The 26,836-nt window shown below is 44.6% G+C and overlaps 1 protein-coding gene across 3 annotated transcripts in view; it reads right to left on the minus strand.

Moving 5' to 3' along the window:
* Positions 1 to 26,279, minus strand: part of LOC116823489 (guanine nucleotide exchange factor subunit RIC1-like) — a 47,106-nt gene extending 20,827 nt beyond the window's left edge. For 2 of the 3 annotated variants that reach the window (XM_032778079.2, XM_032778087.2), the window contains exons 1-3: positions 25,669 to 26,262; positions 6,476 to 6,583; positions 234 to 310 (exon numbers count right to left, since the gene is read on the minus strand). In XM_032778079.2, the coding sequence (XP_032633970.1) occupies positions 234 to 310; positions 6,476 to 6,583; positions 25,669 to 25,809 (326 nt within the window). In that variant the 5' untranslated portion in view covers positions 25,810 to 26,262. Of the gene's footprint in view, positions 1 to 168; positions 311 to 6,475; positions 6,584 to 25,668 lie in introns of all 3 variants that reach the window. The other variant, XR_012656133.1, reaches the window with a different exon arrangement.
* Positions 26,280 to 26,836: the final 557 nt, after the last annotated feature.

A 26,836-nucleotide genomic window follows, 5' to 3' on the forward strand; every position in this document is an offset into this window, starting at 1 on the left:
GAAAATCCAAGGGGTTCCATCAAGTATATATCACTTTTCCACTAAACAGCCCTTCAAAATTTTTAGGAATTGTTTTCAGTGATCATTAAAATACCTCTGAAGACATTTTTGCATTATATGAATCTAGCTTTGTAACATTTTTTAAAGAAGTTCTTTGCAAAGAAGTACATTCAACATAAGTAAAACTATTTACTGTAGTGTACACTGCAAATAATAAAGTTTAGACTACTTACTTGGGATACACAGGCTCATAAAGATACTTGTCCCTTGAGGATGGAATATCAAAAAATAAGATGTATCCATTTGCGGTCTGAAAGAGATAGATGCTGCAGCTTTTACAAATGTTGTATTTGTGCGTGTGTGTATACGTAAAACTTTCAGGAATTCCAATAAAAACCATTATAGAAGTCTCAAACATTTTACAAACTAAGTAGAAAATCCAGTAAAAAAATCCTTAATTTCATACACCAGTTTCAACAGAGTGATTACCACACTATGTGTGCATGTGCTACTTAAGACAAAATATGGTTGATCATAAACAAGATGCTTCAATTAACCTTACATCAGCCAATGATATGCAAAATGTTACACAAGAACGTTATACTGAACAACCCTGAAATCAAGATGCATTTCTGCTAAAAATCCATACTACTCCTTAAAATCCACCATATGGATCACTTGTACAGTAAAAGACAATATGAAAAGCATACCACTGGTAAGTATTCTCCTCCTTAAATAAGGAAATTAGAGTTCAGACTGCAGGAGTATGGGCCCAATTTTTAAAAAGGTACTTAGGCACCTATTGCGATTTTCATTTAAATGAATAGGAGTTAGAGATCTAAGCACTTCCGAAAATCCCACTAGGTGCCTATCTGAATCTTTAACATCCAAATAGCTTTAACAATTGGGCCCGAAGTACCCACAAAATTGTGCAGTAAAGCTGCTGCAGTAAACACTAGAGTAGCATATCCTCAGCACCTCTGAGACTGGGAAAGAGAGGGCAATGGGTTTAGGCATACCATACCATCATAATTCAAACAAATCTGCCTTTCAGTATGACAGAAGTAGTTTCAAACTTTATTTTATTAATCTAGCAGACGAATGTTTATCCAGTCATTAACACGTACAGTTAAGACTAAGAATTCATACAATGCCTGCATAAATACAGCAGAGGCAGATGACCAAGAAGGTCCCAAGTCAGCCAGCCAGCAGTTTCTTACCAAATATTTAGCATTATCATCTAGACAAGTGGGCAAATGCATTTAAACTAAACTATGTCTCATTCATTTTAAAATTGGATGGGCATGCACTCGAAGGAAAAAAAGACTGAAGGCAAGAAGCAAAGAAATATGGAAGGTTTCAAATTTCTTTCCAGAGCTGGTTTCCTGTTTTTCAGCTAAGGAACCAAAAGGGAAACATGCTTGTTCGCTTATTTCATCAGCTTAAATAGAGTTTTTGCACCAAAAACTTAGTGCTTTTTAATATATTCAATTTGAGTTTCAGCTTCAAACTACAAAATAAGAATACAAAAAAAAAAAAACCAGGATTCTCCAAGGCAAATACCTTTCTTCCTTCGAGATGACAAAAAAAAATGTGCCACTCTGACCTTGAGAGAGTTAAGTTTCCATTTATTTCCAGGCACTGTGCAACAAAATTAACTTCACTGCACAATACATAGTACAGAAACTTAACATGCATCTATTTCTAACATCTACATAAGTTTTTTCCATTGCTTAGCACCTGTTCAAATATTTAAACTCATAAGAATCCTATCCAGATAGGAAAAGTAAAACAATACTGTAAAGTATCTTCCTACTGACATTAACACACAAAAGGCCTTCTTGAATTCCATCCTTAGTACAAGCTGCTATCCTTAGGTTTACTTCTGAACAGCACATCAAATGCCATCAATGAAGCTACCAGAATAAAGGAACTGAACATTTTATTACAAGTTTGTTGCAAGATCACTGTAATTCAACTGCGCAATTACTTTACGCTAGGTACAGTAGTTTTACACTGAAATACATTGAAATAATAAACTGCCACATTCTACAGCTCCCCAGTGCCCTGGTCACTCTGTCAGTAGACTGCCAGGACATCCACCTTCCTTGCTTTGAGAGATCTGAGATACATATGCTTATAAATCCAGGAGTGTATTCGCTGCATTGCAAAGGATTCATCCATATGATTTCCCTTTGACAGCGTGAGACTAGTTAACTCTGTTCCTATAGCTTTTTATTAACAGCAGATTCCATCTGCATATGCTGGGAATCGAGTCCTGAACAGAAAAACATATTAGAAGACTCATGGAAGACAGGCAGCAGCAGCGGAAGTATAGGAAAAGGAGAAGGACTAGAAATACATTTGATATTCTGGTTTCATCCATACCAGCTGTTCTCAAACTGTGCATCAGGACCCCAAAGTGGGTCATAACCCCATTTTAATGGGGTCACCAGGACAGGTATTAGACTTGCTGGGGACCAGGGCCGAAGCTTCTCGCCTGGGACAGTGGGGCTCGGGCTTTGGCGCACCCACCTGGGGCGGAGGGGCTCGGGCTTTGGCTTTGTCCCCGCTCGCCTGGGGCAGCAGGACTTGGATGGGCTCAGGCTTTGGTCCCCTGTGCTGGGGTCATATAGTAATTTTTGTTGCCAGAACAGGATCACAGTGTAATGAAATTTGAGAACCCCTGACCTAGACTACATCTTTTTGGTCCTGTTGTAACAATGTAATTGACTGGCAATTGAACAGAGTTAACATGATTATAAATGTTAATCTAGACACCCTACAAACATTTGTTCCTAGCCGTGATTCAGCCTAGAACTCAGCCTGAGGCAGGGTCAAAAAAGGAAGGGGAAGGTAACAGTAAGATGAAATGCAAAAATTTTCCACACACTATAGATACAAGCAATAATAATGTCCCAAGAGAAGTGGTTTTTGCTACGTATTATAATTTCAACTAATTTCTGCATTTGACATCACTTTGGTCATCTGGGGAACAGAAACTCAGTACATGCAGTCAAGTGCTCCCTTGTTAAGAAGATGAACAAGGGCACACATCTTTATTTTTTCCCTACAAGGAATTTTATATATTATTAGGTCAACAAAGTTATCTTCCAATTCAAGAACGTAAATAGCCCTGGCTGTCTAATTGAGAGCTAGTGCTATCCCTTTTCTTGAGCAGGAAAATAATTAAGCCTCTGAAGATGCACCTTTCAACAACAGTTTGACCTTCATTCTGAATGTAGGTTACTTTAGTTTTTGAAACTGAAACTCACATGAACTCGGTCTGGAAGACATGGGAGTTCAGAATTTCCATCACCTTGCATCAGCAATATATTAAGCACTGTCCTACAAAAACATTCTAGAGTACTGTAACTTATCCAGAAAATTATTAAAAAAAAATCGACTCTGGTTCACAAAACAGCACATCAATCTCATGTCAAATGTGTCCTAACACTTTTCAACACCCCAAAAATGTGTGTGTTAATATTATGCAAAATATTTAAGCAGTTTAGCCTAATTTAAACATTCATGAAACTAGCTTTTTCAATCCTAACTGTAGCAACTCATTTGGCAGTTTGAAACTGAAGTTATTTTGGAAGACCATGGTTTGAGTAAGAACACACACTTCAGGTATTAATACATGACCTGTAGCACATAAACTTCATCTTAACATTTGATATCCCTTTTAGGTACAAATGTGAGCGTGTACATCATCTGATGAACACAGACTCTTCCCCGACACATTGCTCAGACACTCCCTGGGAGTGTCACTGGGCCAAATTCTGCTGTTACACTTCTGCAAGACCACTCACTAATGTGCTGCCTTGGAATAGAGGTGGCCAGTAAAGTAAAGCCCTTAGGTTAAAACTCTGCCATAATACACACAGGGAAAAACAGCTCAAGGGATAAACGTTTACTGTGCATATTTTATTGAACGAGTTTGTATTTTTACTCACAAGAGTTCCACAGGTTAAAATAGTGTTTTTTAAGGGGTCTGAGCAGCATTATAGCAATTTATCAGACACTTATAATTTAGTAAAGTCCAGGAAAGATTCCAGCAGAGAAAGAAGCACAAAAGATGGATTTAATCAAATCATTCCTGGCTATTCACCTGATTTCCAGAAGTACCCACCTGGTCCACGGAGTCATAATTTAAAAGTTGTACAAAACTAAACGGCAATAACTTAATACATCACCTTATTGCAATCCTCAGTTCACAATTAAAATTTGAGAAAAACACGATTTAAAAGAAGTTCACCCTATAATAAATAATTCAACATAATGATTCATGCCCCCCTAGGTATGAATAAGATGTTCCTTGCATACAGTGACAGTTTAAAATGCTGAAATTACTGTAAAGCATTGATATTAACTTGGTAATGCTATAATACAGATGAACTAAATATCCTTCTCTCTCTAGCGGTGAAGCTAGAAGAATGCTACATAACATTATTGTAAAGTTCTACTTGGCCAGTCACTCTGGAAGAATAATGTTTTTGCTAAGCAAATAAAATTCCATAATAGCCTTCAGGGAGCAGATTTTCTTGACAGTTTTGTAATGCTACCATAGTACATAGACAAACACAGGAATTACTAAAGAAAGCAAAAATGACCAGATTGTAAACGATCAGATTTGTACAATATTTGATGAGTTTCTACTAAAGAATCTTATAGAGATGTTTTTAATATAGTAGGGCAATCACTAATGAAAATGCTAACAACAATTTATATTTGAAGAATTTATATTTAACATATTTGTGTGTGTGGTTCAGATGCAGTATATCTGATGAATAGCTAAGCTTTCAGTACTTAAAGCCTTCCAACCATCTGAAAATGTATTTATTTTGTGTCTCACCGCAGCTGAGACATACAAGCAACAACACGGCTGAGAACAGCAAAACCAGAACTCACTGTCCCGATACAAAAATTGGAGAGGAAGAGAGTCTCTTTCCATATAGGACTGGTGACACTGGAGTTCTTTCCCAGTTTCCTTTCTATTCCAATCCACACCCCAAATATTTATCTTCTTGAAGTCTTGTCCTCCCCTGGCTTTTGTGACTTCAACCTCTCTTCTCTAATCGCTTTTCAGTGGGTCCTCCTCATCTCCAACTTTTGGTGGGGATCCTACAGAACTAAACCTGGGCTCCTTCTTTTGTGCCTCTACACATTGTCACTGGATAACCTCACACACGTACAACTTCAGGTAACTTTATGCTGATGACCCAAAAACGTACCTCTACATACCATCTAAACTACTTCTTCACTTGCCTTTAACATCTCATGGATGTCAAGTGATAAAACTCAACATGGCCAAAACTGAACTCATGATCACCATCCTTCTCAAACCTTCCTCTGTAATACCTAGTCCAGCCTTGAGTGCAAGGGACTGGACTAAATGATCTTTCGAGGTCCCTTCCAGTTCTGATTCCCACACACATCTTCTCAGTCACTCAGGCCCATAATCTAGATATCACCTTCAATTTGGCCTTCTCTTTAGACCCGTACATCCATGCCATATCCAAGTCTTGAGGTTTCTTCCTATACAGTTAAGATCCAGGGTTCCTCCTCTTCACACTACCAAAACTCATCTTACATCTTAACTACCGAAATCTACACTCTAGTCTTTATTGCTGCAACCTTGCCTCTTCAAATCCATTCAATATGCTGCTGTTAAGATAGTTTTCCTAGCAATTTGCTTGATCACACTCCCAGCTTCTTTCTACTGGGCTTTTCCATTCATAAGATACAAGCTTCTTGTCTTTAAGCTTCTTCAGGAATAATCTGATTTAGTAGCTATGCAGCATGAAGTCATAATGTTGAAAGCTGCCTTTGCTCCAGTGTTTATTACCCATCGCTCAGCTTCTCTCTCAAAACACTCTATTGCTCATTCTCATGCCATTCTCTATGCATAGGAAAAACTCCCCCAAAATATCCATAAAACTATTACTTTATCCTCTAAGATTCACTTCTATTGTGATGTCTATACAGCTGAAAAGCCATGGTTACTACTTACCAAGCAAGATGTTTTGGGTTTTTTTTAAAACATTGTTACTTCCTCCTCCTTTACCCTCTCCCCACCTGTTTGTGTGACCCATCTATTAAGTCTTGTCTGTAGACTCTGGGGCAGGGACTGTCTTTGTACTTCAAGTCTGTAAAATGCCTAGGACCAAGAGGCATAGATTCCTGACCAGAGCCTTTAAGCACTACTGTAATACAAATGAACATCCACAAAACTCCTCTGTGCAAAATTCAAAACTAGCTTTCCTTTAAGTTTTTATTATGCATATCATGCATGAGAACTGGGTGCTGTACCAATGATCAATATTGATTATGGTTTCTATAGTTGGTCTTTATATGGGACTTGTTAACTATGGCACAGAAGGCCTTTTGGCATTAGTTAAGATTGATATATACACTCACTCTCACATACATGCAAACATCACAATTTCAAAGAAAACAATTCTCTACTTACTGAAACAGCAATCATGGTGCTGTCAGGCCTCCATTCTGCTTGCTTATAGGGTCCAAACTGAGAAGCTGGTTTTGATAGTTCCTTGTAGCTTACAATTAATACACTGGGCTGGGGAAAGAGTAATAAAACAGTTACATTTCATGTCTGAAGGTTAAAGGAATATGGCTTTTTTTTTTTAATTGTTTTTCTGCTGTGTCATTGTGCCACAAAATAAAATCAACTTATTCTGATGCTAAGAAACAGAATTTCAGGGAAACCATTACTGTACAGTTGACAAAGAATAGCATACTGCTTTTGAAAGGGATGTTTCCCTTACACTTTGCAACAGATGTTCAATACACTTACTAAACCTACTTCACAACTTTTAAAACTAGGCCACTCCCTATATAAATGTGCTTCAGACACCAAATCAAGTGCTATTATATAATACACAGGCAATGAATATTATAGGTGAGGCTTGTATTACCACTTAAGAGTGCCAGACATTGCTCACTGTAAGACTATCTTTGGGTCTTATAATTTTGCCAGAACATTTGGGTTGAATTTTTTCTATACCAGGTGTCTGCCTCAGGCTAATTTTTATGGAAAAAAATCAGCCAAAATTTCAGAGAACAAGGCTTAGGAAAAATAAGTTTTGCCTCTATGCTTTGGTCAGCCACAAATCCAAGATTTAAAAAAAAAAAAAAATTCAAAAATTGCAGTCTGCAAATCAGTTGACTTGCTAAAACTTTGCAGCTTGATTCCACAAAGTTTGAGCAGAACTTTCCCTGTAATTGTGTCTCTGGGCTGCTGCAGGCCAAGACGAGGCTAAGCACTAAAACAGAGAGCAAGACGACTGTCTCTTCTGTAATTAAGAGCCAGAGGGTAAGACTAGAACTTGCTGGGCAAATAGACTGTGAATGATTAGGTGAGGCAAACAGGACTGGAACAAAGAGGCAAAGGTTGGTAAAAGACAGGACAGGGACAGTTTGGACGGCATGGGGCAGAAGGGGTGAAACTTGGGGTAATGAACAAAAAAGTCTATTCCCGCTAGAGCACACACATCTCCAATGCCTGGTATGCAACCCAAGATTCCTGTGAAATCCACTGACACAGTGTTCCACTGCCTTCTACTAGTACTCCATATAGAGCAGGGGTTCTCAAACTGGGCGTCGTGACCTCTCAGGGGGTCATGAGCTGTCAATCTCCACCCCAAACCCTGCTTGCCTCCGGCATTTATAATGGAGTTAAATATATTAAACAGTGTGTTTAATTTATTAGGGAGGTTGCACTCAGAGGCTTGTGATGTGAAAGGGGTCGCCAGTACAAAAGTTTGAGACCCATTGATATAGAGGATTACAACCTACCACCATCAGTTACTCTTTGAGTTCAAACAACAGAGATCCATGCAGTAGATCTGAAAATCCGAACTCTCATGAAGAATCATGTAGACATCAATATGATGCCACATGACGGAATTTGTTTATTCAGTTTTATTTTTAAAATACCTAGAAAGCTACAAACAATAACCATGTGTTAAAGAAAAAAATAGTATGTGCTCATGTAATTAAAGACAGTATCACAATCCATACACACAAGGTATCAAGATTCAACACATGAGATCAGGAATGCTTCTGAATTCAAGTTACCCATACACTGGTCTATTTAAAAGCAACCCATTTTGGCTGAACTTATGAAATGTCACTTTGGTTGTAAGCCAAGATCAAATGAATTTAAAATGGCTTTATTTCCTCAATTTGTATCTTACCAGCATGCTTTTTGTGTTTTCTGTATCTTCATTAGAATCTCAGTAATTTCCACTAGTGACTGGACCAATTACCAGCTACTTGATTTTGAGCATTTCAGTAGCAAGTGAAAAAAAATCTCAGTATATTCTAGCTTATCTTTAATTTGTTCATATGTGATTACTTTACACTAATTATAATTTATTAACACTAAAGTCTTTGTAATACTGGACATTTCTTTATTAGAACACTATGAAAACTGGAAATAAATTAATTCTATGCATGTAAGTCACAGGATACACAAATAAATAAAGTTCGACTATACTACTTTACAAAATAATTTTACTCCATAGCATTGCTGCAATTCAAAGGCATGTCTAAAAAGATTAGTAGCCAGCAGAGTACATTTTATTTGGCCAAATTTTATGGTGTTTCTGGTAGTGAAGATACTGTTTTCCTTACTAGAACAGATATTTAGCTCTAAATTAATGGGTGATCAAGTTAACCTACCTAGACATAGAATTTAGCAGAGGAATGGCTACTGTTACAACCTGGTTCCATGTGCTGAAATCAACAGCATACCTCCATTGATGATGAAAAGAGGTGCAAGTTATAGGAAGGGTTCACGCTAGTGGACAGACTAAGATGAAACTAAGTACATTATAGGGCAAGCTACATTGTTTTCTATTGATATCTGAACCAAGCAAGGTGAAGTAGCTGGCAAGGCTAGCACAACAGAAACTTGAATGCATACTCTAGGATGTAATACAAACCCAGATATACAAACATTTACACTAATTAGTTTTACAGGTTGCCCAGAAAAACAAACATCTCTGAACATACCACAGAAGAGAGATGGCTGGCTTCCCTATTCTGCTCAGAACAGAAACAAAACAGTCCATTTGATCTCCAAAGCAATTTGTTACAACTTAAGACCCCAATACAACTTTTAGGAACTATGTGAGCATTCTTGCAAAGCCCCACTGATGTCAACAGAAGTACATAGTTATCAATGCAGAATTGGAGCTTATCTACAAACTGTGGAACATTCTGTTGATAAAAAGCATTTGCCTACAACAAATGCATAGTAACAGAAAAGTTGGCTTGCTTACTGTAAGAGTAACCTGATAGTTCTTTTTGTCAGATGTCCTAGCACTTTTATTACAATTTGCACTTGTGCTTATTTAAAACTACATCCTAGAGCCTATACAGAAAGAGTCTAAAACTGCTACTGTAGCTCTCAGAACTTGCTCCTTCAACACCAAGCAGCACAAATTTTACACATAAACCTTTAAACCTTTCATTTCTGCTTGTGAAGAGGAAATTAAAGCTCCAGATTAGTATGTCTTCAGAACTTGGCTTGATACTGTTTTCTTTTTCTAAAATGCAGGAAATTCTAAAGAAAGTTGCATCAACTTCACAAAGCCTGCTTTATGCAGGTGGCATAACCTGGAGTGACAATACTGTAGGAAAACTACAAGAAGTTATTTTTTCCCTTCACACTTTTGTGGGCATAGTGATGAAGGCCCATATAAACAAATCTAGTCACGTGCAACTGCAATGAGACATATGGGCTGCAGTTCTCTCAGAATCAGATGTGTTGATTCATCTTGCTCTTAATTTTGTAATACAGAAAAACAGCTCACACTTTCCATGCAAACTGTGATTCTACCATTGAGAATCTGCTGTTGATTACAGAACGCTTTTATAAAGTGATCGAAACTAGTGCACAATATTCCAGACCATGATTAGATTATGGAATAAAAGTTGAACATCCACAAATCATGAGCAAAAATTCAAAACTTTCTGTAAGATTGACAAGCAAATTGTATAACCCTCACACAGACAACTATTAATGCATAGTTAAAGACACAATGCTACATCAAACCAGATCAATATGCCACCTTAGGAATTCCCAAAACCTACCCCAGAAAAGACCTAGGGTTTCATGTGACAATATATTTTGTCTCCTAAAGGAATTCATAGCCAAGGCAAGATAGAAACCTTACATATTCTATGAAGAGGAGGCTATATGGGCTAGCACTACTTCACAAAATGACAGATGGAGAACACAGAAGACAGAGTGGGAAGATCTGGAAAAGAGTCTAGTGATCTCACAAACAAAACCATAGATAAAGCAAATAAGATCTACTGCAGGGATTCTCAACCTTTTTCTTTCTGAGGCTCCCCAGTAATGCTATAAAAACTCCACAGCCCACCTATGACACAATATCTCTTTCTGCATATCCAGTAAATTAAAAGCCAAGGATGGCATTATGGTGTAGCAAGCAGGGCAACTGCCTAGGGCCCCATGCCATGAGGTGGCCCCACAAAACTAAGTTGGTCAAGCATCAGCTTCAGCCCAGGGCAGTGGGGCTCAGGCTTCAGCTAATGCAGCAGCTCTGGCTACCAGCTGCTCACTAATATACGTACATGGAATAACCCACCTTGAAATTTTGTAAATGTGTACACAGAAAAGCTTCATTACTCATGAACAATGCAAAACTAATCCACAAGTTAAAATAACATTTGTAGAATCAGGTGTAAAGTTGTTCTTGGTTGTCATTTTATTACTATGTTATCTAGAGGCATACAAAAAAAAAAATCTCTAAATCAAAGTGACCTCAGTTCTTCAGGCAACAGGATTTCTTGAGGGTGACAGTTACGAAGCTCTTTATGCGTCCATGGCTCAGCACTTATATACCACAACAGGGATGGTTAAATTGACGAGCACTTCATTCCACCTAGCAGTTCACACTTGCTTCTCTCCTATTTACTGTATTTAATCAGTACATATTAACAGTCTTATGAGAGGTCTGTGAAAGTTAATTCTAATCCAGAAAAACAGCACTATTTTTTCAAGTGTTCAGCTGATCAAGATATTCAAACTGATCAAACATTCAATCCTAAAGATCTCAGCAGACTAGATATGAAATATTGCCAGGCTCCCCAAAAGAAATATATTGCAACGGCATTCTGACTTGGGTTTAAATGTCCACTCAGTATGCATTTGCAATCAAAATGTTAGTGTTGTTCTGAGAAAATGTGTAATTTCCATGAATTAGGTTGGGAAATTTGGGGACGCTGTGGTCACACAATTTTATTACTTTTCAATTGCTGCTGTATTACTGCATTTTCAGACCGCTAGGAAAGTTTAATAATTTTTGTTGTTTAGGATAAACTTATTTAAATGCTGCTATAGAGCAAAGATAAGGTATCCCACTGCCTGTCAGTCCGTTCAAAGTTCCTGCAAGGCACTAAGAGTGCTACTAGAATAAGTTGTGTACAAAAAAAACCACTCTCTCTATACTTGAAGACCAATACATGAAAAGCAGCACTCTAATCCTTGTTTAAGTTTTAAAAACATGTTAAAAAGCTACATTCTACGTTGAAACACGCTTCAGTTAATAAGTTGCACAAATTAGCAAATTATCAAAGAATACAGGCAGAATGCCCTAGTAAGTGAAGCAATGTGAAAATCAGAGCATTATATAAAAGTAGCATCAAATTATTTTCCAAGTCTTTATTTGTATCTAAAAATAACTTATCTAAGATTCTCAAAATTTTGACTAGACTGCAGTAGGAGTCAGCCAATCGCAGCTTTGAATTACAAGGACTGTTTGACAAGAAATAACTACACTGTAACAATTCAGGATGCCCTGTAACTTGCACCTTTAGAATTTAATGCCTCTAAAGAATTTGTGCTCAGTTTTGGTTGGGTTTTGTTGTTGTTGGGGTTTTATTTGAGGGCTTGGGGCGCAGCTGAAAGATTGAGATTCTCACACTTGACTCCATCTCTGAAGGCCTGCATTCTCTAGCACCATTCCCATCAGACATGATTCACCATGTGAAAAAAGTCAGCTCATTGGTATTACTGATTTACTTTGGAAAAAAAATTTTGCACTCACTCAAGTACAGCTGTCAAATTAGCATGCTTGTCAGCTGTTATCTATATGCAAAAGATTGTACTAGTACATTTGCTAGAACATGCAGAAGTATTAACAGCCGACAATATGGAACCATGTGGTATCACTGGAATGCCAATGGTGAGCATCAAAGGCCACAGAGATTTGTCAGGATGCTACGGTTACTACATTCACCCACTATTCAGTATTTTAGACATAGAGCACTTGAAGTTTCATTCAGAATTAGGTGCTCTCTATTCCTGAATAGAGGAGAATAACTTACCTTATTGTTTCTTTAGATTTCTAAGACAAGCAATTTTAAGTATATATGAAAGATAAATACTTAGTGAATAAATATTACTAAAGAGCATGCTAGTTATGAGACTCAAAACATGCAGCTTCTGCCTGAAAAGTATACAGTCTAAACAGTGACAGACTCAAGACCGAAGAATACAGAATGAGGAGTTGGGAAGATAAGAAACAAGGGTTATAAATGCAAGATCCTGGGGGAGCTTAGTGGTTCTGTACATATTCTGATTATTTTTAACGATTACATGGGCTGTTTGCAGCTGTTCACGCTGAGATTTTTGCAGAGTGAGAAGATGGCAGATTTGGAGGAAGGGAGGAACGTGAGAAGAGAAAAAGGAATGAGAAAGCAGCAGACAATAGGCATCAGCGAGGGCACAGAAGAAGCAAGAGCAGAAAAGGTGTTTCTGAGGCCTGTACTTCTGAGACACTGCACTACTCAGATTGGGGAGGCAGCAGTCCAAGGGGCAGCCGACGTTGGAGCAGGGAGGCGGTGAAGGCCCGGCTCATAGTGGGGAGCTCCTATGTTCTCAGGCCCCCACACTGCCCCTCTTAAGTTGCTGCAAGCACCCCTAGTGAGGATGCTCTCCACTGGCAGAAGGAGGGTAGTGTGGACATGAAAAACTACTGCAGTAATTATAGCAGTGGTTGTATGTCAACTTAAGTTTGTAGTGCAGACATGCCCTGAGGAACAGAACAAGGGGCATGTGATGCTGAGATACAAAAAGCAATTGGTGATATTAAGGCAGATACAGATTAGTAGCAATAGTCACTGAGGTAAAATAACCACACATGCTGGGTATATTTACACATATATCACGATAATTACAGGGCTAGCAGTCCACTGTCCCTTTGTGGAGGTCTCACCAAGTGCTCACCCATAGACATGAGACCTCTTTTGAAGTGGAATTTCACAATTTTCCCATTTAGACCAGGGCCTGGGTTACAGCCCTGAGTATCAAGCATGACTACTACACCAAGCCAAATAGTGTTTGGCACCTGCAAGACCTTTTTTTCCTTTGGGAGCCTGTGACAGCATAGGTTTGCAAGGGATACAAAAACAGCTTCTTCAGAACAAAGCTTCATTTATTTATTACTCAAAAGGTACAAAGCACATAGTAGGCTGTTTGTTTTACCCAGTCCTCTAACTCAGGGTATGGCTACATTAGAAATTTCAAAGCACTGCCCCGGCAGCACTGTGGGAGCGCTCCCACGGCAGCGCTTTGAAGTGTGAATGTAGTCAGAGCTGCAGCACTGGGAGAGAGCTCTCCCAGCGCTGCTTGTAAACCACATCCCTTATGGGTGTAGCGTGCAGTGCTGGGAGCCGTGCTCCCAGCGCTGCCGCCCTGATTACACTGACACTTTACAGCGCTGCATTTTGCAGCGCTCAGGGGGGTGTTTTTTCACACCCCTGAGCGCGAAAGTTGCAGCGCTGTAAAGTGCCAATGTAGCCAAGCCCACACATAGGCCTTACACACACACACAGGTAAGTTTCCCTCAGCCCAGCTACCTCCATCCCTGGCAAGGAGAACCAGCCACACAGCAGCAGCCTCTGCCACAGACTGGCAGCCTTTTCCTTGACAAATCCTGGCCAGTCTCTCCCAGCTCACCCAACCCCCTTTTCCATGGTTTTGAGGTTTTACATCTCCTTTGACCCTAGGCTTAGCTTTGGGAAGAGTAAGACATTCTAGCTAGACGAAGGCAGCTAGGTAAAGTCTCCCCTCCACCACACCCCAAACTGTTGCTCCAGCTATTATCTTTATTCCTTTAAAACAGTGGATCCCAACCTTTAATAACCTGTGAACCCTTTCACTAAAATGTCAAATCTCATGAACCCCCTCCTAAAAATGAATATTTCCAGGGATTCTCTCTTTTACCTGAGTATAAATTATAAAAGCAGCGATCTTGGAAATATAACATTTGTTTTTGTAACATGTTTATTACACACTATGTATTTATCTTTACAGTATTTTTGTTGCATTATGAAAACGGCAACACTCTTCCACAATCTCACTTTCATACTTGTAACACTTTGAATAAGCCAGTTATAAGACAAGGCTCTTATGTTTCACCATGCTGTTTCACACCTGATACTCCTTGAAGGTGTTTAAGAAGCCAACTCAAAGAGTTCCTCCTACACAAGCATTCAGGTCTCGAGCACTCTAGGCAAACAACGCATGTTACAACAAAGCTTAAAACCTGTTCTTCATAATAATTTTAAAAACACTAACTGCCTATTTAATTTTAAAAACAGCAAAAAAAATCCACTTCCCTTTCCATTTCTTACAAGGAGTCTTGAAGGTTAAGTCTCCTTAGTGTCCCGTCCTGCTCAGGGTCCCTAGGGACAGCTCTATCTGCCATTAAGGAATTTTCCCTTGAGAACCCCCTGTAACCAAACCCCAGTCTGGGAAACACTGCTTTAAAACAATGTACATAAGAGGCTCTTATCGGTGTCGCTGATTTACCATTCCTGCTGATTCTTTAGTAACCTCTTTACCTTCTCTTTCGGTTTAACTGTAAGCACTCAGCCAGGCAGCAATACATAACTGAACAGGGAAACCACATCACACAAACAGTCATAAAAACACAGAAGTATTCTCAGTGCATCACATACACAACCCATATCATCCTCAAGGATGTCATGAGGCTTTACATATAGAAGACGATTCATGCACCACTTGGGTGGAATATGGCTGTTAACGACAAAAAGACGGTTACTCACCTTTGTAACTGTTGTTCTTCGAGATGTGTTGCTCATATCCATTCCAGTTATGTGTGCGCGCGCCGCGTGCACGTTCGTCGGAGAAACTTTTACCCTAGCAACACTCGGTGGGCCCGCAGGTCACCCCCTGGAGTGGCGCTGGTATGGCGCCTAATATATACCCCTCCCGACCCGTCCACTCCACTCCTCAGTCTTCTTGCCGGCTATTCTGACAGTGGGGAAGAGGGCGGGTGTGGAATGATATGACAACACATCTCGAAGAACAACAGTTACAAAGGTGAGTAACCGTCTTTTTCTTCTTTGAGTGCTTGGCGCATATCCATTCCAGTTAGGTGATTTCCAAAGCCTTACCTAGCGGTGGGGTCGGGAGAGACATAACGGAATGTAAGACCGCCGAGCGAAGCGGCGGCGTCTCTAAATTGTTGGACCATGCGTAATGGTTCGCAAGGTGTGGACAGAAGACCAGGTGGCTGCACGGCAGATTTCCTGCACAGGAACATGCGCCAAAAACACAGCAGACGAGGCCTGAGCTCGGCGTAGAGTGGGGCGTTGAGATGGCCTGCTGGACCTGAGCCAAGTCATAGCAAGCTCGGATGCACGTGACCCAAGATGCGATGCGCTGAGAGGAGATTGCCCTGCCTCTCATACGCTCCACCACAGCTACAAAGAGTTGCGGTGAAAGACGGAAGGGCTGGTCCGCTCGATGTAACAGCGAGAGCCCTCTGGACGTCCAAGTATGGAGCCATTGCTCACCTCTCGACGCGTGTGGTTTTGGAAGAACACTGGCAAAAAAGATGCCCTGGTTCACGGTGAAGGCGGAGACGACTCTGTGGGGAGGAACGCCAGGTGAGGACGCAGCTGGACCTGTCCTTATGGAAGAAGGTATAGGGAGATCCACAGTCAGCGCGCGGAGTTCCGAAGACACGCCCCGAGGGTAATGGCGACTAGGAAAGCCGTCTTCCAGGACAGTACAGCAGCGAACATGTGGCCAAAGGCTCGAAGGGGGCCCCATGAGCCTACTTAGAACGAGGTTAAGGTCCCAGGTAGGGGTAGGTAGGGCTTGACCTGAGGGTATAACCGTTCCAAGCCCTTGAGAACCTGGAAGACATCGGGTGAGGAGAAAATGGTATTGCCAGCTTCCCCCGGATGGAAGGTAGATATGGCGGCGAGTGGACTCGCAGCATAGAGATAGTCAACCCCCTGCTCCTTGAGGGACCACAAATAATCCAGGATGGTGAGATTGATACAGAGCATGGGAGTGACCATGCTGAGCACACCAGTAGCAGAAGCGCTTCCATTTCGCGAGGTATGTCGACCCGCGTGGAGGGCTTCCTGGGCTACCAAGCAACACCTGTTGCACTGCAGCGGAACAGCTCAGCTCCAACTGGTTTAACCAGTTAGAACCATGCTGTCAGGTGGAGGACTGCAGGTCCGGGTGGAGAAGCCTGCCGAAGTCTTGCGTGATCAAGTCCGGCCACAGTGGTAGGGGGATCGGGTCCGACAGGGACAGGTCGAGCAGGCTGGGGTACCAGTGCTGTCTCGGCCAAGCTGGCGCGATCAGGATGAGGCGGGCTTTGTCCCTGCGGACCTTGAGCAATACTCTGTGGACGAGGGGAAACGGTGGAAAGCATAACAAAGGCGACCTGACCACGGGATCATGAAGGCGTCCGACAGGGAGCCGGAGAGCGACCTTGCAGGGAACAGAACACTGGCATTCCTGTTTACTTTGGACGCAAACAGGTCGATCTGGGGAAGCCCCACCTCCGGAAGATTGAGTGGAGGACGTCCGGACGGAGGGACCATTCGTGTGTGAGGAAGGACCTGCTCAGGTGATCTGCGAGCGTGTTCCGGACCCCCGGAGAAAGGAGGCCACCAGGTCTATGGAGTGGGCTACACAGATTCCCACAAGTGGATCGCTTCCCGACACAGGGGAGATGACCTTGTGCCTCCCTGCTTGTTGACATAATACAGATGCTGCCGTCGTGTTGTCCGTGAATACTGCAACACAACGGCCCTGTAGGAGGGCTGAGGAAACGCTTGGCACGCCAGGCGTACTGCCCTGAGCTCTCGAACATTGATATGTAGAGTCAGCTCTTGGGGTGACCAAAGGCCTTGGGTGCGCCGGTGCCCCAGGTGTGCGCCCCAGCCCAGCGCAGATGCGTCCGTTGTTAGGGACACAGAGGGCTGAGGAGTGTGGAAGGGCAGGCCCGCACACACCAGCGGGCAGACTCTTTCCACCAGTCGAGGGAGCTGAGGACTCCCGGTGGGATCGTTACAATCATATCTAAGGCGTCCCTGTTCGGGCGGTATAGACCGAAGCCAGCCAGCTTGCAGCGGGCGCATCCGTTAGTCTGGCGTACTTTGTAACGAGGACACATGCGGCCATGTGTCCTAGAGGCCAGGCAAGTACGGGCGGAGGTAGTGGGAAACCTCTGCAGGCTCCGGACCAGGGAGACTATGGCTTGAAATCGGTGCGGGGGCAAGCTGGCTGTCGCAAGGACGGAGTCCAGCACTGCCCCGATGAATTCTATCCGTTGCGTGGGCACCAGTGTGGACTTGTCCAGATTGACGATCAGTCCAGCCTTGCGAATAGTTTTCTTATGGTGTCGACATGGCTGGTGACTTGAGCCTTTGAGGTTCCCCTGATAAGCCAGTCGTCGAGGTAAGGGAACACGTGAATGCGACGACGGCGGAGGAAAGCGGCGACAACCGCCATACATTTCGTGAAGACCCGAGGGGCCGACGAAAGACCAAAGGGAGGACAGTGAATTGGTAATGAACTCGATTCACCCATGAAAACGCAGGTACCTCCTGTGGGGGGTAAATTGCAATATGAAAAATATGCGTCCCTCATGTCGAGAGCGGCGTACCAATCGCCGGGATCCAGGGAGGGAATGATGGTCCCCAGGCACACCATGCGGAACTTGAACTTCTTGATGTATTTGTTCAGCTCGCGTAGGTCTAGGATGGGCCGAAGACCTCCTTTTTGCCTTGGGGATCAGGAAATAACGGGAATAGAACCCCTGCCCTTGAGCTCCTCCGGTACCTCCTGTATGGCTCCGATTGAGAGAAGCTTGTGGACCTCCTGCAGGAGGAGTGCTCGTGAGAGGGGTCCCTGAAGAGGGACGGGGAGGAGGGAGGCGGGAGGAGGGAGGCGGAGAAGAGAATTGGAGACGGTATCCATGTTCCACCGTACGCAGGACCCAACGATCCGTAGTTAGCTGGGACCACGCCGGGAGGAACGAGGAAAGCCGGTTGGAAAACTGGAGCGGATCCGGAGAGGGAATTGGTACGCTGCTCTCGGGCGCACCTTCAAAAATTGGACTTGGGTCCCGATGATTGGCGGACCGGCGTTATTGCCCGACGGAGGGCCCGATTGCCGCCTGCGGTTGACACGGCCACGCCTGCGGCTAAAGTCCTGTCGCTGGCGAGGCGGGGGTAGGGGCGCTGGGGTTGAGGGCGGAATGACCGTCTTTGAGTTTGAGGGGTATGCATGCCAAGTGACCGCATGATAACCCTATTGTCCTTAGACTTTGTAGTCTAGGATCTGTTTTCTGCGAGAAGAGACCCTGTGTATCAAATGGCAAGTCCTGTATGGTGTGCTGCAACTCGGGCGGTAGGCCGGACACCTGCAACCAGGATATGCGCCGCATGGCTATGCCAGAGGCGACCGTTCTAGCTGCTGAATCCGCCGAGTCCAGCGAGGCTTGCAGGGAGGTTCTCGCAATCCTCCTTCCCTCGTCGAGGAGGGCTGTAAACTCCTGACGGGAGCCTTGCGGGATCAACTCCGTGAATTTGCCGACCGCTCCCAGGTGTTGAAGGAGTAGAGACGGCTTAAGAGGGCCTGCTGGTTCGCCACACGGAGCTGAAGTCCTCCAGCAGAGTAAATTTTTCGGCCCAGCAAGTCCATACGTTTGGCCTCCCTAGACTTTGGAGCGGGGGGCTTGTTGGCCGTGCCGCTCCCGCTCATTTGACTGACTGCACCACCAACGAGCAGGGGGCTGGGTGCACATACAGGTATTCGTAACCCGTGGACGGCACCATATACTTTCTTTCCACTCCCCTGGCCGTCGGTGGAATGGACGCCGGAGTTTGCCAGATGGAGTCGGCTCTGGCCTGGATGGATCTGATGAATGGGAGGGCCACCCTGGTAGGCGTTTCCGCTGAGAGAATGCTAACCACAGGGTCCCTCCACCTCGGGGACTTCTCCACCGGAGGCTTATATTTTGGGCTATGCGCCTCAAAAGGTCCTGGTGCGCCCGCAGATCGATAGGGGGAGGCCCGACGAGGATGTGCCCGCCACCGCCTCATCCGGGGAAGACATGACGACAACCCGGAACGAGCGGGTCCTGGACGAGGCGGCATCCTGGTGGGCCTCCGCCTCCGGAACATCAGGCTGCTCCGGAGCTTGTATGGCACCCATCTCTGTATCAGTAGGGGGTGGTCTACTGATTGTGGCCTCCGGTGCCCGGCTGTTCAGAATGTCCGGAGCGTGATTGGGCCAATGGTTCACCCTGGGCTTAGGTGGTAGGCCCAGGGTGTCCAAAAGGACCACTGAGGTGGCCCCTGGTCTCGAATGTGTGCCTGAGTGTCCGATTCTCCATAAGATGCGGTGTCTGCGTACGGGGAGGCGGACGTATGACGGGATGGCCACGGGGAGCTGAGAGCAGATTGGACCGTGCGTGTCAGTGCATCCATATAAGCGTCCCTTCGCGGTGTGCGAATGTACCGGGAACCGTGGCGATGTGAAGAGCGGGACCGGGACTCACGACCAGCGCGGTGCGGAGGTCGACCGGTGCCGAACATCGACATGCCTGGATCGGCTGCGAAGGCTCGGCGGTGCCAGGATCTGGAGCGTGCCGACAGTAAGCTGGAGACCGGGATCTGTCCGGTGCCGAGTACGACCGGCACCGAGATGGAGAACGGTGCGGGACTGCGGCGGCCGTCGGGATCGTGATCAGTGCCGGGACGTTCACAGGATCCCGAACGAGATCGGCAGGGCTCCTTGTGCCCAGAGACGGTGGTTGCACCATGGCAGGCTTGCCGCAGCGACTGAATAACCCGCACCGGCGGTGCCGGGTTGGGCACTCAGGCTCTGTAAGAGCGATCAGTCCGCGCCTTGGAGTCGGTCAGGCGTAGTCGGACGTGAGCTCTACCACGGCACGTTGCTGGGAGACTAGCGGCACCGGACTCGACGGCTCCTGGGAGGCCGGAATCAACGGGGCGAGGCAGGCGGTGCTGCGGTGCTGGCGGAGCCGGCGATCCGACCTGAGCTGCGCTCTGACTGCTGGCGTGCCGAGGTACCGCAGAGCCTTGAGTCTTTGCTCCTCGGGGAGAGGGAGCGGTGCCGGCTGGAGGACTGGCCGGTGACGGGAGGTGCGAGGTGTCTCGCCGGTCCGGAACAGACGAAGCACTTGTTCCCGGTGCCGTAGCGGTGCCAAGACGGAGGAAGTTAGAGCTGCCTCCATCAAAAGTGTTTAGGTGGAGTCCCTTCTTTCTGGTCCGGGGCTGAACGCCTTACAGATACGGCACTGTCCGATAGATGGCTCTCGCCGAGGCACTTTAACAGGAATCGTGCGGTCTCCTGTGGGCACGACGATGGCAGGTCGCACAGGGTTGAACCCGTGAACCGGGCATCGGCCCCGGAGCCGTGGGAGGAGAAGGGGCGAACCCCCGATCCTCTAACTATATACACTAACTACAACTATACTAACAGTAAATAACAACGAACTAGAGAAAAAAGAACTATGTACACTAAAGCTAAAGAACGAGCAATCGCTAGGGTAGGTGGAGGTCAGCTATGCCGCACTCCACTGTTCCAACAACCGACACGGGCGGTAAGAAGGAACTGAGGAGCAGACGGGCCAGCAGGGGTATATATTAGGCGCCATACCGCGCCACTCCAGGGGGCGACCTGCCGGCCCACCGAGTGTTGCTAGGGTAAAAGTTTCTCCAACGAACGTGCACGCGGCGCGCGCATACCTAACTGGAATGGATATGAGCAAGCACTCGAAGAAGAACTATATGTTTAACAACAATTGAAGTATATACCATATTAATTCAGTTTAAACTACAAGGGAGAGGTTTAAATACAGCGATTTACCATGATTTAGGATTCATTTTAAAAGTACCTAGCATGTTCTGGGCTTTATACAAGTTTCTCCCCCAACTGAAAGCACCTCTAGCTAGCCAATCTGTTGCCCAAAAAAATATGGCTAATTAACAGGATGCTACTCAGTGCCTCCAGCAGATTGTCAGCAGCTAAGGTTAATCAGTGGTGCTTAAATCTGATATTAGTAAAAGAGGCTCTGTACAAGTGAGATCAAAGTCCTAGTTGTCCCATCACTTATGCACATACAACTCATACTGGCTTTAGAGTGAGTGGAGCATGGGTAATTTGATCCAACAGTCAGGCTCCTGATGTATGATGTTATACCAGCTTCCAGAGCACAGAATTCTGGGAGAGATTCCAGGAGGTGCAAAGCTCAGGTCTCTGCCACTTGCACATCAGAGTGAAACGCGTAGTTTGAGGACTTCTGCACATCAATGACAATTTCTCCATCCCATTGGTCTAGTGGAGACTTATCAGTGGATATTTCCTCAATTGTATAGCCAGACAAACAGTTCTGCAGCAGTAGCATAGCTGTTATACTCTATTTGAAACAAATTACCAACCAACATAAAACTGAAGGCTAACAGAAACAGCTAGTGGAGGGACTAAGGTATGACTCAAGTGGAGAATAAAGATTATAATCACTGCTACACCATTTGTTCAATTTCAGGCCAGATCTACAGGAATGTGAGCTGCTATCTTCTGAAGACTATCTGAGACCCTATAAAAATGATATGGTCTCAGACAGTCCAGCTGCTGACAAGTATCCGCAAACAAGCTCAATTATTACTTCTTAGCAAAGGCCTAAAGTCATGGAGGATGAACTACTCCCACCAGGATGAGGGTACACAGTGTGGGGGGCGAGAGGTGCATTGCTGATACCTGTGATATACAGAACTTCGTTCTCCAGGAACATCAAGACAGCCTTTTAGAAGTATAAAAAGCTTTTAATTAAAGCAAACATTGTCTGCAACTTATTGCAAGGCAAACAAGATACTACAGAGAGGTTGCAGACAATCCCATGTAGTCCTAACATTCACACAATAAAGAGAAAATGATCATATATGACAATTCACCAATGGTTCTGAAGGGTACATTCCGTCAGCAATCAGTAAAATAAAAAGTGGAATTTATATGTTTCATATTTATAAATTTGTTTGTAAACCTTATAGGAATAAAAGGACTGTAAAACAAACATATGTTTGTCCACAAAACAGCTATAGCACAAACTTTCCCCTCCTACAGCCTGAACTCCAGCACAAAAATTACTTACAAAGAGGAGAAGATAGTTCATTGTCTATTGTCAATTGTTTCCTTACCTTCTATATTTGGGGCAGATCCACACTTAAAATGTTGTAGTGACACAGTAGCGCCGCTGTAGCACTTCATCAAACCAGTGGATCTCATCTTTGAGATAAGGCTTTTATCCCTCCTCCCACCACCCCCAGGACAGCAGGGTTTGGGCTTCAGCTTTGGACCCCCACCAGGGGCAGAGGGTCTTGGGCTGCTCAGGCTTCGGTTCCTCATCCTGGGGTCATGTAGTAATTTTTGTTCTCAGAAGGGGATCACGATGCAATGAAGTTTAAGAACCCCTGCAGTAAACTATTCCGGGGGGGGAATTCTGCTTCAAAAAATTTAAAATTCTGCACACATTTTAAAACTCTGCAAAATTTGTCAACACAACCCAATATAATCAGGCCAGTTTCAATTATTTTGGTAATTTATTTCAAAATATCGGTCAACAATATGTCTTCCTTAATATCAGTTTTATAAGCACACACTAGCAAACAATATCTCTTTACTTGAAAGTGACATACGACAATGTGTTTACAAAGCTAGGAATTTAAAATGTTAATGTACTGGAAACAAACATAATGCAGCACAGAATTTAGCCAGATTCATCACCTATCTGATTTCCACACATAACTGCAGGATATTCTGCTCCAGAAAGTTAGACATTACTGATACTTGATACTGTTTTGAACAAGCTACTATTGACAAAGAAAAACATTTTATAGAAACCAAGGTCTCATTTCCTCCACAGGAACCCAATATGTAATTTTGATTTAAATGTCACCTACAAAGAGGGAGAATGGGGATGTACTTTATTTTTATGCAGGAAACCTGAGAGGTTCTTTCCAAAAAAAAAATTTTTTTTTTTTTTTTTTACACTTTAGTAAGAAGCCTTGTCTAACCATGGTTGTGTTAAAAGTTTTGTTAATATCTCAGGTGAGTTAACTCTAATAAAGTCACTCTTTTTCTCCAAAGTGTTTTATTTGGCATAAAACAGGTGTTAAGAAAAGTAAGTTTTAAACAGTCAAAGTATCTTTCCCTCAGCTTTCATTATCTTGTGAAATCCACAAGTTCTCTTTAATGCAATTATAACTACAGTTAATATTTCAAAACAAATTTAGAATTACCAATTAAAAATATATACTGTATTTGTGACTGCTCATAGTAATCTGCCAACAAAACTACCTAAAATAGCTTCACTACCTTCAGCCCACCTCCTTCCCAAATGTGCATGGGGTAAAGTGATTAGTTATACCACATCCATAATGTTAACAAAACTGGGTTTCTCTCTGGCCCATCAAAGCCAACATTCTAAAGATAGGGACATTTCAAGTAAAGCACCCTACAAACAGCTTTTTCCCACTGGACTGGGAAAGTGAGACTTTATACTCAGTATCCTAGAAGCAGAGACGCAGCCTCAAGTAAAGCTATCTAGGGCTTTATAGGTTAAAAACCAACACCTGCACCCATAGGCTAATGAACAGACAATGCAGATCACCCGGTACGAGCATAACCTGATGAAATTTCATTGGTATTATTTGATGAAGACATTAAGGACTTTACTATTGTTTAAAACTAAGGCTCCTTGGAATGCCAGTCTAGTATAATTGCTTCCTCTTCTCATTTTGAAAAGCTTATTATAATTTGGATTTATAGTACTGACTTATGAAGACTACACAGAATTATTCAAAGACACACTAAAGAGTTTACGCTGAAAATCTAAATGGCAATATTTAGTTGAATTCTCAAATTCAACTTTTAAAGAACAGCATTTCCAATCCCAACACTGCAGTTGTGTGTCAGAGAAATGATAACCAGATGGCAAAGTTAAGGGCAAAGTTAAGTTACGTGAATAACGTAGCTGAAGTCGAAGTATCTTATTCTGACTTACCTCCCGTCCTCACGGCGCGGAATCGATGTCCGTGGCTCCCGGTCGACTCCACTACCGCCATTCGCATTGGGGGAGTTCCGGAGTCGACGGGAGCACATCCGGGGATCGATATATCGCATCTAGATGAAACACGATATATCGATCCCCAAGAAATCGATTGCTATCCGCCAATATGCCCAGTAGTGAAGACGTACCCTAACAGTAAGGGTTTGTCTGTATGGAGAAGAGCCTGGAACGAATTCTATGCTAGCTTCCTTACGTGGACACTCCTATTCTACTCTGAAAGCGCCTTTTTCAGTTTAGATTAATGTACTTTGGAAGTGGATTAACCTAAACTGAAAAGAAGACTCTTCCACACTGAATAAGTGTCCACAAGAAGAACTAGTGCAGAGTAGCTGATACAATTTGAATTCATAACCTAGTTATTTCACATGAACTTTCCTGTGAATTCTGCCTAGAAAAATCATGTGTGACACCGATTATAAAATTTTCATTGCCCAACCTGAGTGAGGTACAGAAAGTAAACAACAGAACTGAAGGATTTTAGTTTTCAGTTTCAATATAAGGTGTTAAGTAGCAAATTTTTTATGTTGTTAGTTACTCTTGACTAAAAGTCTGCATAAAATTCCCCCCCTTGCGGAAGTGACTGCAAACCAACAACAGCATTCAGTCTACTGCAGGACAGAGACCTAATTAATTTTCATACCTGATGTGCATTTCATGACTCCCTCAGATTTCCAATTCTGGGTTCAAAGAAGCTCAAGAGAGACTTGAAGTAGGTTTGGCCTAACCTTCTACTTTTGTGGGGGGAATTATCAACAGTCATTACAAAGTGCAACCAGGCATTGTTGAAAGTTTCAGTACACACAGCTGATTGGACACATCCATATGCGATATCCACAACTCAACACTGCAGCATTATACTGGTGAGCAAAGAAGGTAAAGACTTGCAATATTTCTTACCCAAGACAAGTGAACAAGAATTCTTAGCGTTTCAGTAACTGCAGCTGTTAACCCAAAGGGCCTAGTTTCAAAAAGTTACATGGCAGCGACTCGTTACAAATAACTAGCGAAGCATTGTGCAACTGTTCTGACTTACAAGACTGCTTTGCAAACACAGAAGTACATGCACAGGAGCTAGTCCTGCAGCTCCACAGCTGCTGTGTGGGCAGGAAGAGGAGGAACACATGCTCCCTACAGGTGAGGCTGCACAGACAGCCGGGGGCAGGGCGATACTTACCCTGCTATACCAGATGCTGAGCTGGGACGGGGCCAGCACTGCGAAGAAAGCCCTCTGGGGGTCCGTCTGGATGTGCAGCGGCTGCTCCAGGGTCTCCAGAGGGCATCGCAGCCTCTTGGGCCAGCCGCTCAGGAAATACATGGCCGGAGACGCCCCTCTTTCCACGGGGCGAGGAGGGGGCGCAGTACGCACTGGGCCGGGCCGGCAGCAGCCCGGCGACGCCGCTCAAACTCCCTGCCGCGTCCGGTTTCGCGAGCCGCGGGGGGAACGCACCCGGGGGGCCGCGGGGAAGGCGGGCATACTAACGGCGCCAGCCGCTGGGATGGGGGAGCCGGGATCCCGGAGCGCCTCCAGCTGCCGCCCCGGGCAGCTCAAGGGGGCACCAGGGAGGAAGGGGCTCGGGCCAGGCCGGCGGGGCTCAGCAGGGTCCTGGAAGCGGCCGTCAGGGGGCTCGACCCAGGCCAGCGTCTCCGGGGCACGGCGGTGGTTACTGCTCCGAGCGCCGGGATAGCTGGGTCTGCTGCAGCGCCAGCGCCGGCGCCTGCTCCTCCCGCCAACCTCCTCGCGCGCCGGCCGCTTCCATGGCTCCCTCCGGCGCCAGGCCTCGGGACGATAGACACGGCGCGTCGGCAGCTCCGCCCAGCGCCGGGAGGGGAAGAGACGGGCGCGCGGATTGGCCTGACGGCAGAACGTTCCGAAAGTGACGGTGCGTGGCTGCAGTAACGCCCTCAATGCCTTCGCGTCGAGCATCCGGGAAGGGGGGGGGGGGTGCGCGCTGATTGTGCGTAGGAGAAGGCGAAGGAGGCGCGCAGGCTCACAAGCGCGAGGAGGCTGAGAAAGGAGGGTTGTGTAGATCTATCTCCCGCCCTGGCGCTGAACTTCTGAGATTTCTCAGGGGTGAGTGTGTGTGTTAGCGACATCCCCGTCGAGCGCCTGGCACCGCCAGTAACCGCAGCCACTCTGGGGCTAGTCTGGCTCTGTCCCCGTAGCAGATGCCACTGACTGAGCCCGGGGAGTGGGAGCTACAGTTAGGCTTCCAATAGGAACGCCTCCTGCCCTAGTCTTAAGGTGCCCATGGCCTGGGGCGACGGGGGATGCACCAAGTGCCCAAATCTTTGTAACCGTAAAGTGGGGAGCCCTATCCATTTAAACCTTCAATCAGTTTCAA

Source organism: Chelonoidis abingdonii, chromosome 6 (genome assembly GCF_003597395.2).
Source record: "Chelonoidis abingdonii isolate Lonesome George chromosome 6, CheloAbing_2.0, whole genome shotgun sequence".
Taxonomy (NCBI): domain Eukaryota; kingdom Metazoa; phylum Chordata; order Testudines; family Testudinidae; genus Chelonoidis; species Chelonoidis abingdonii.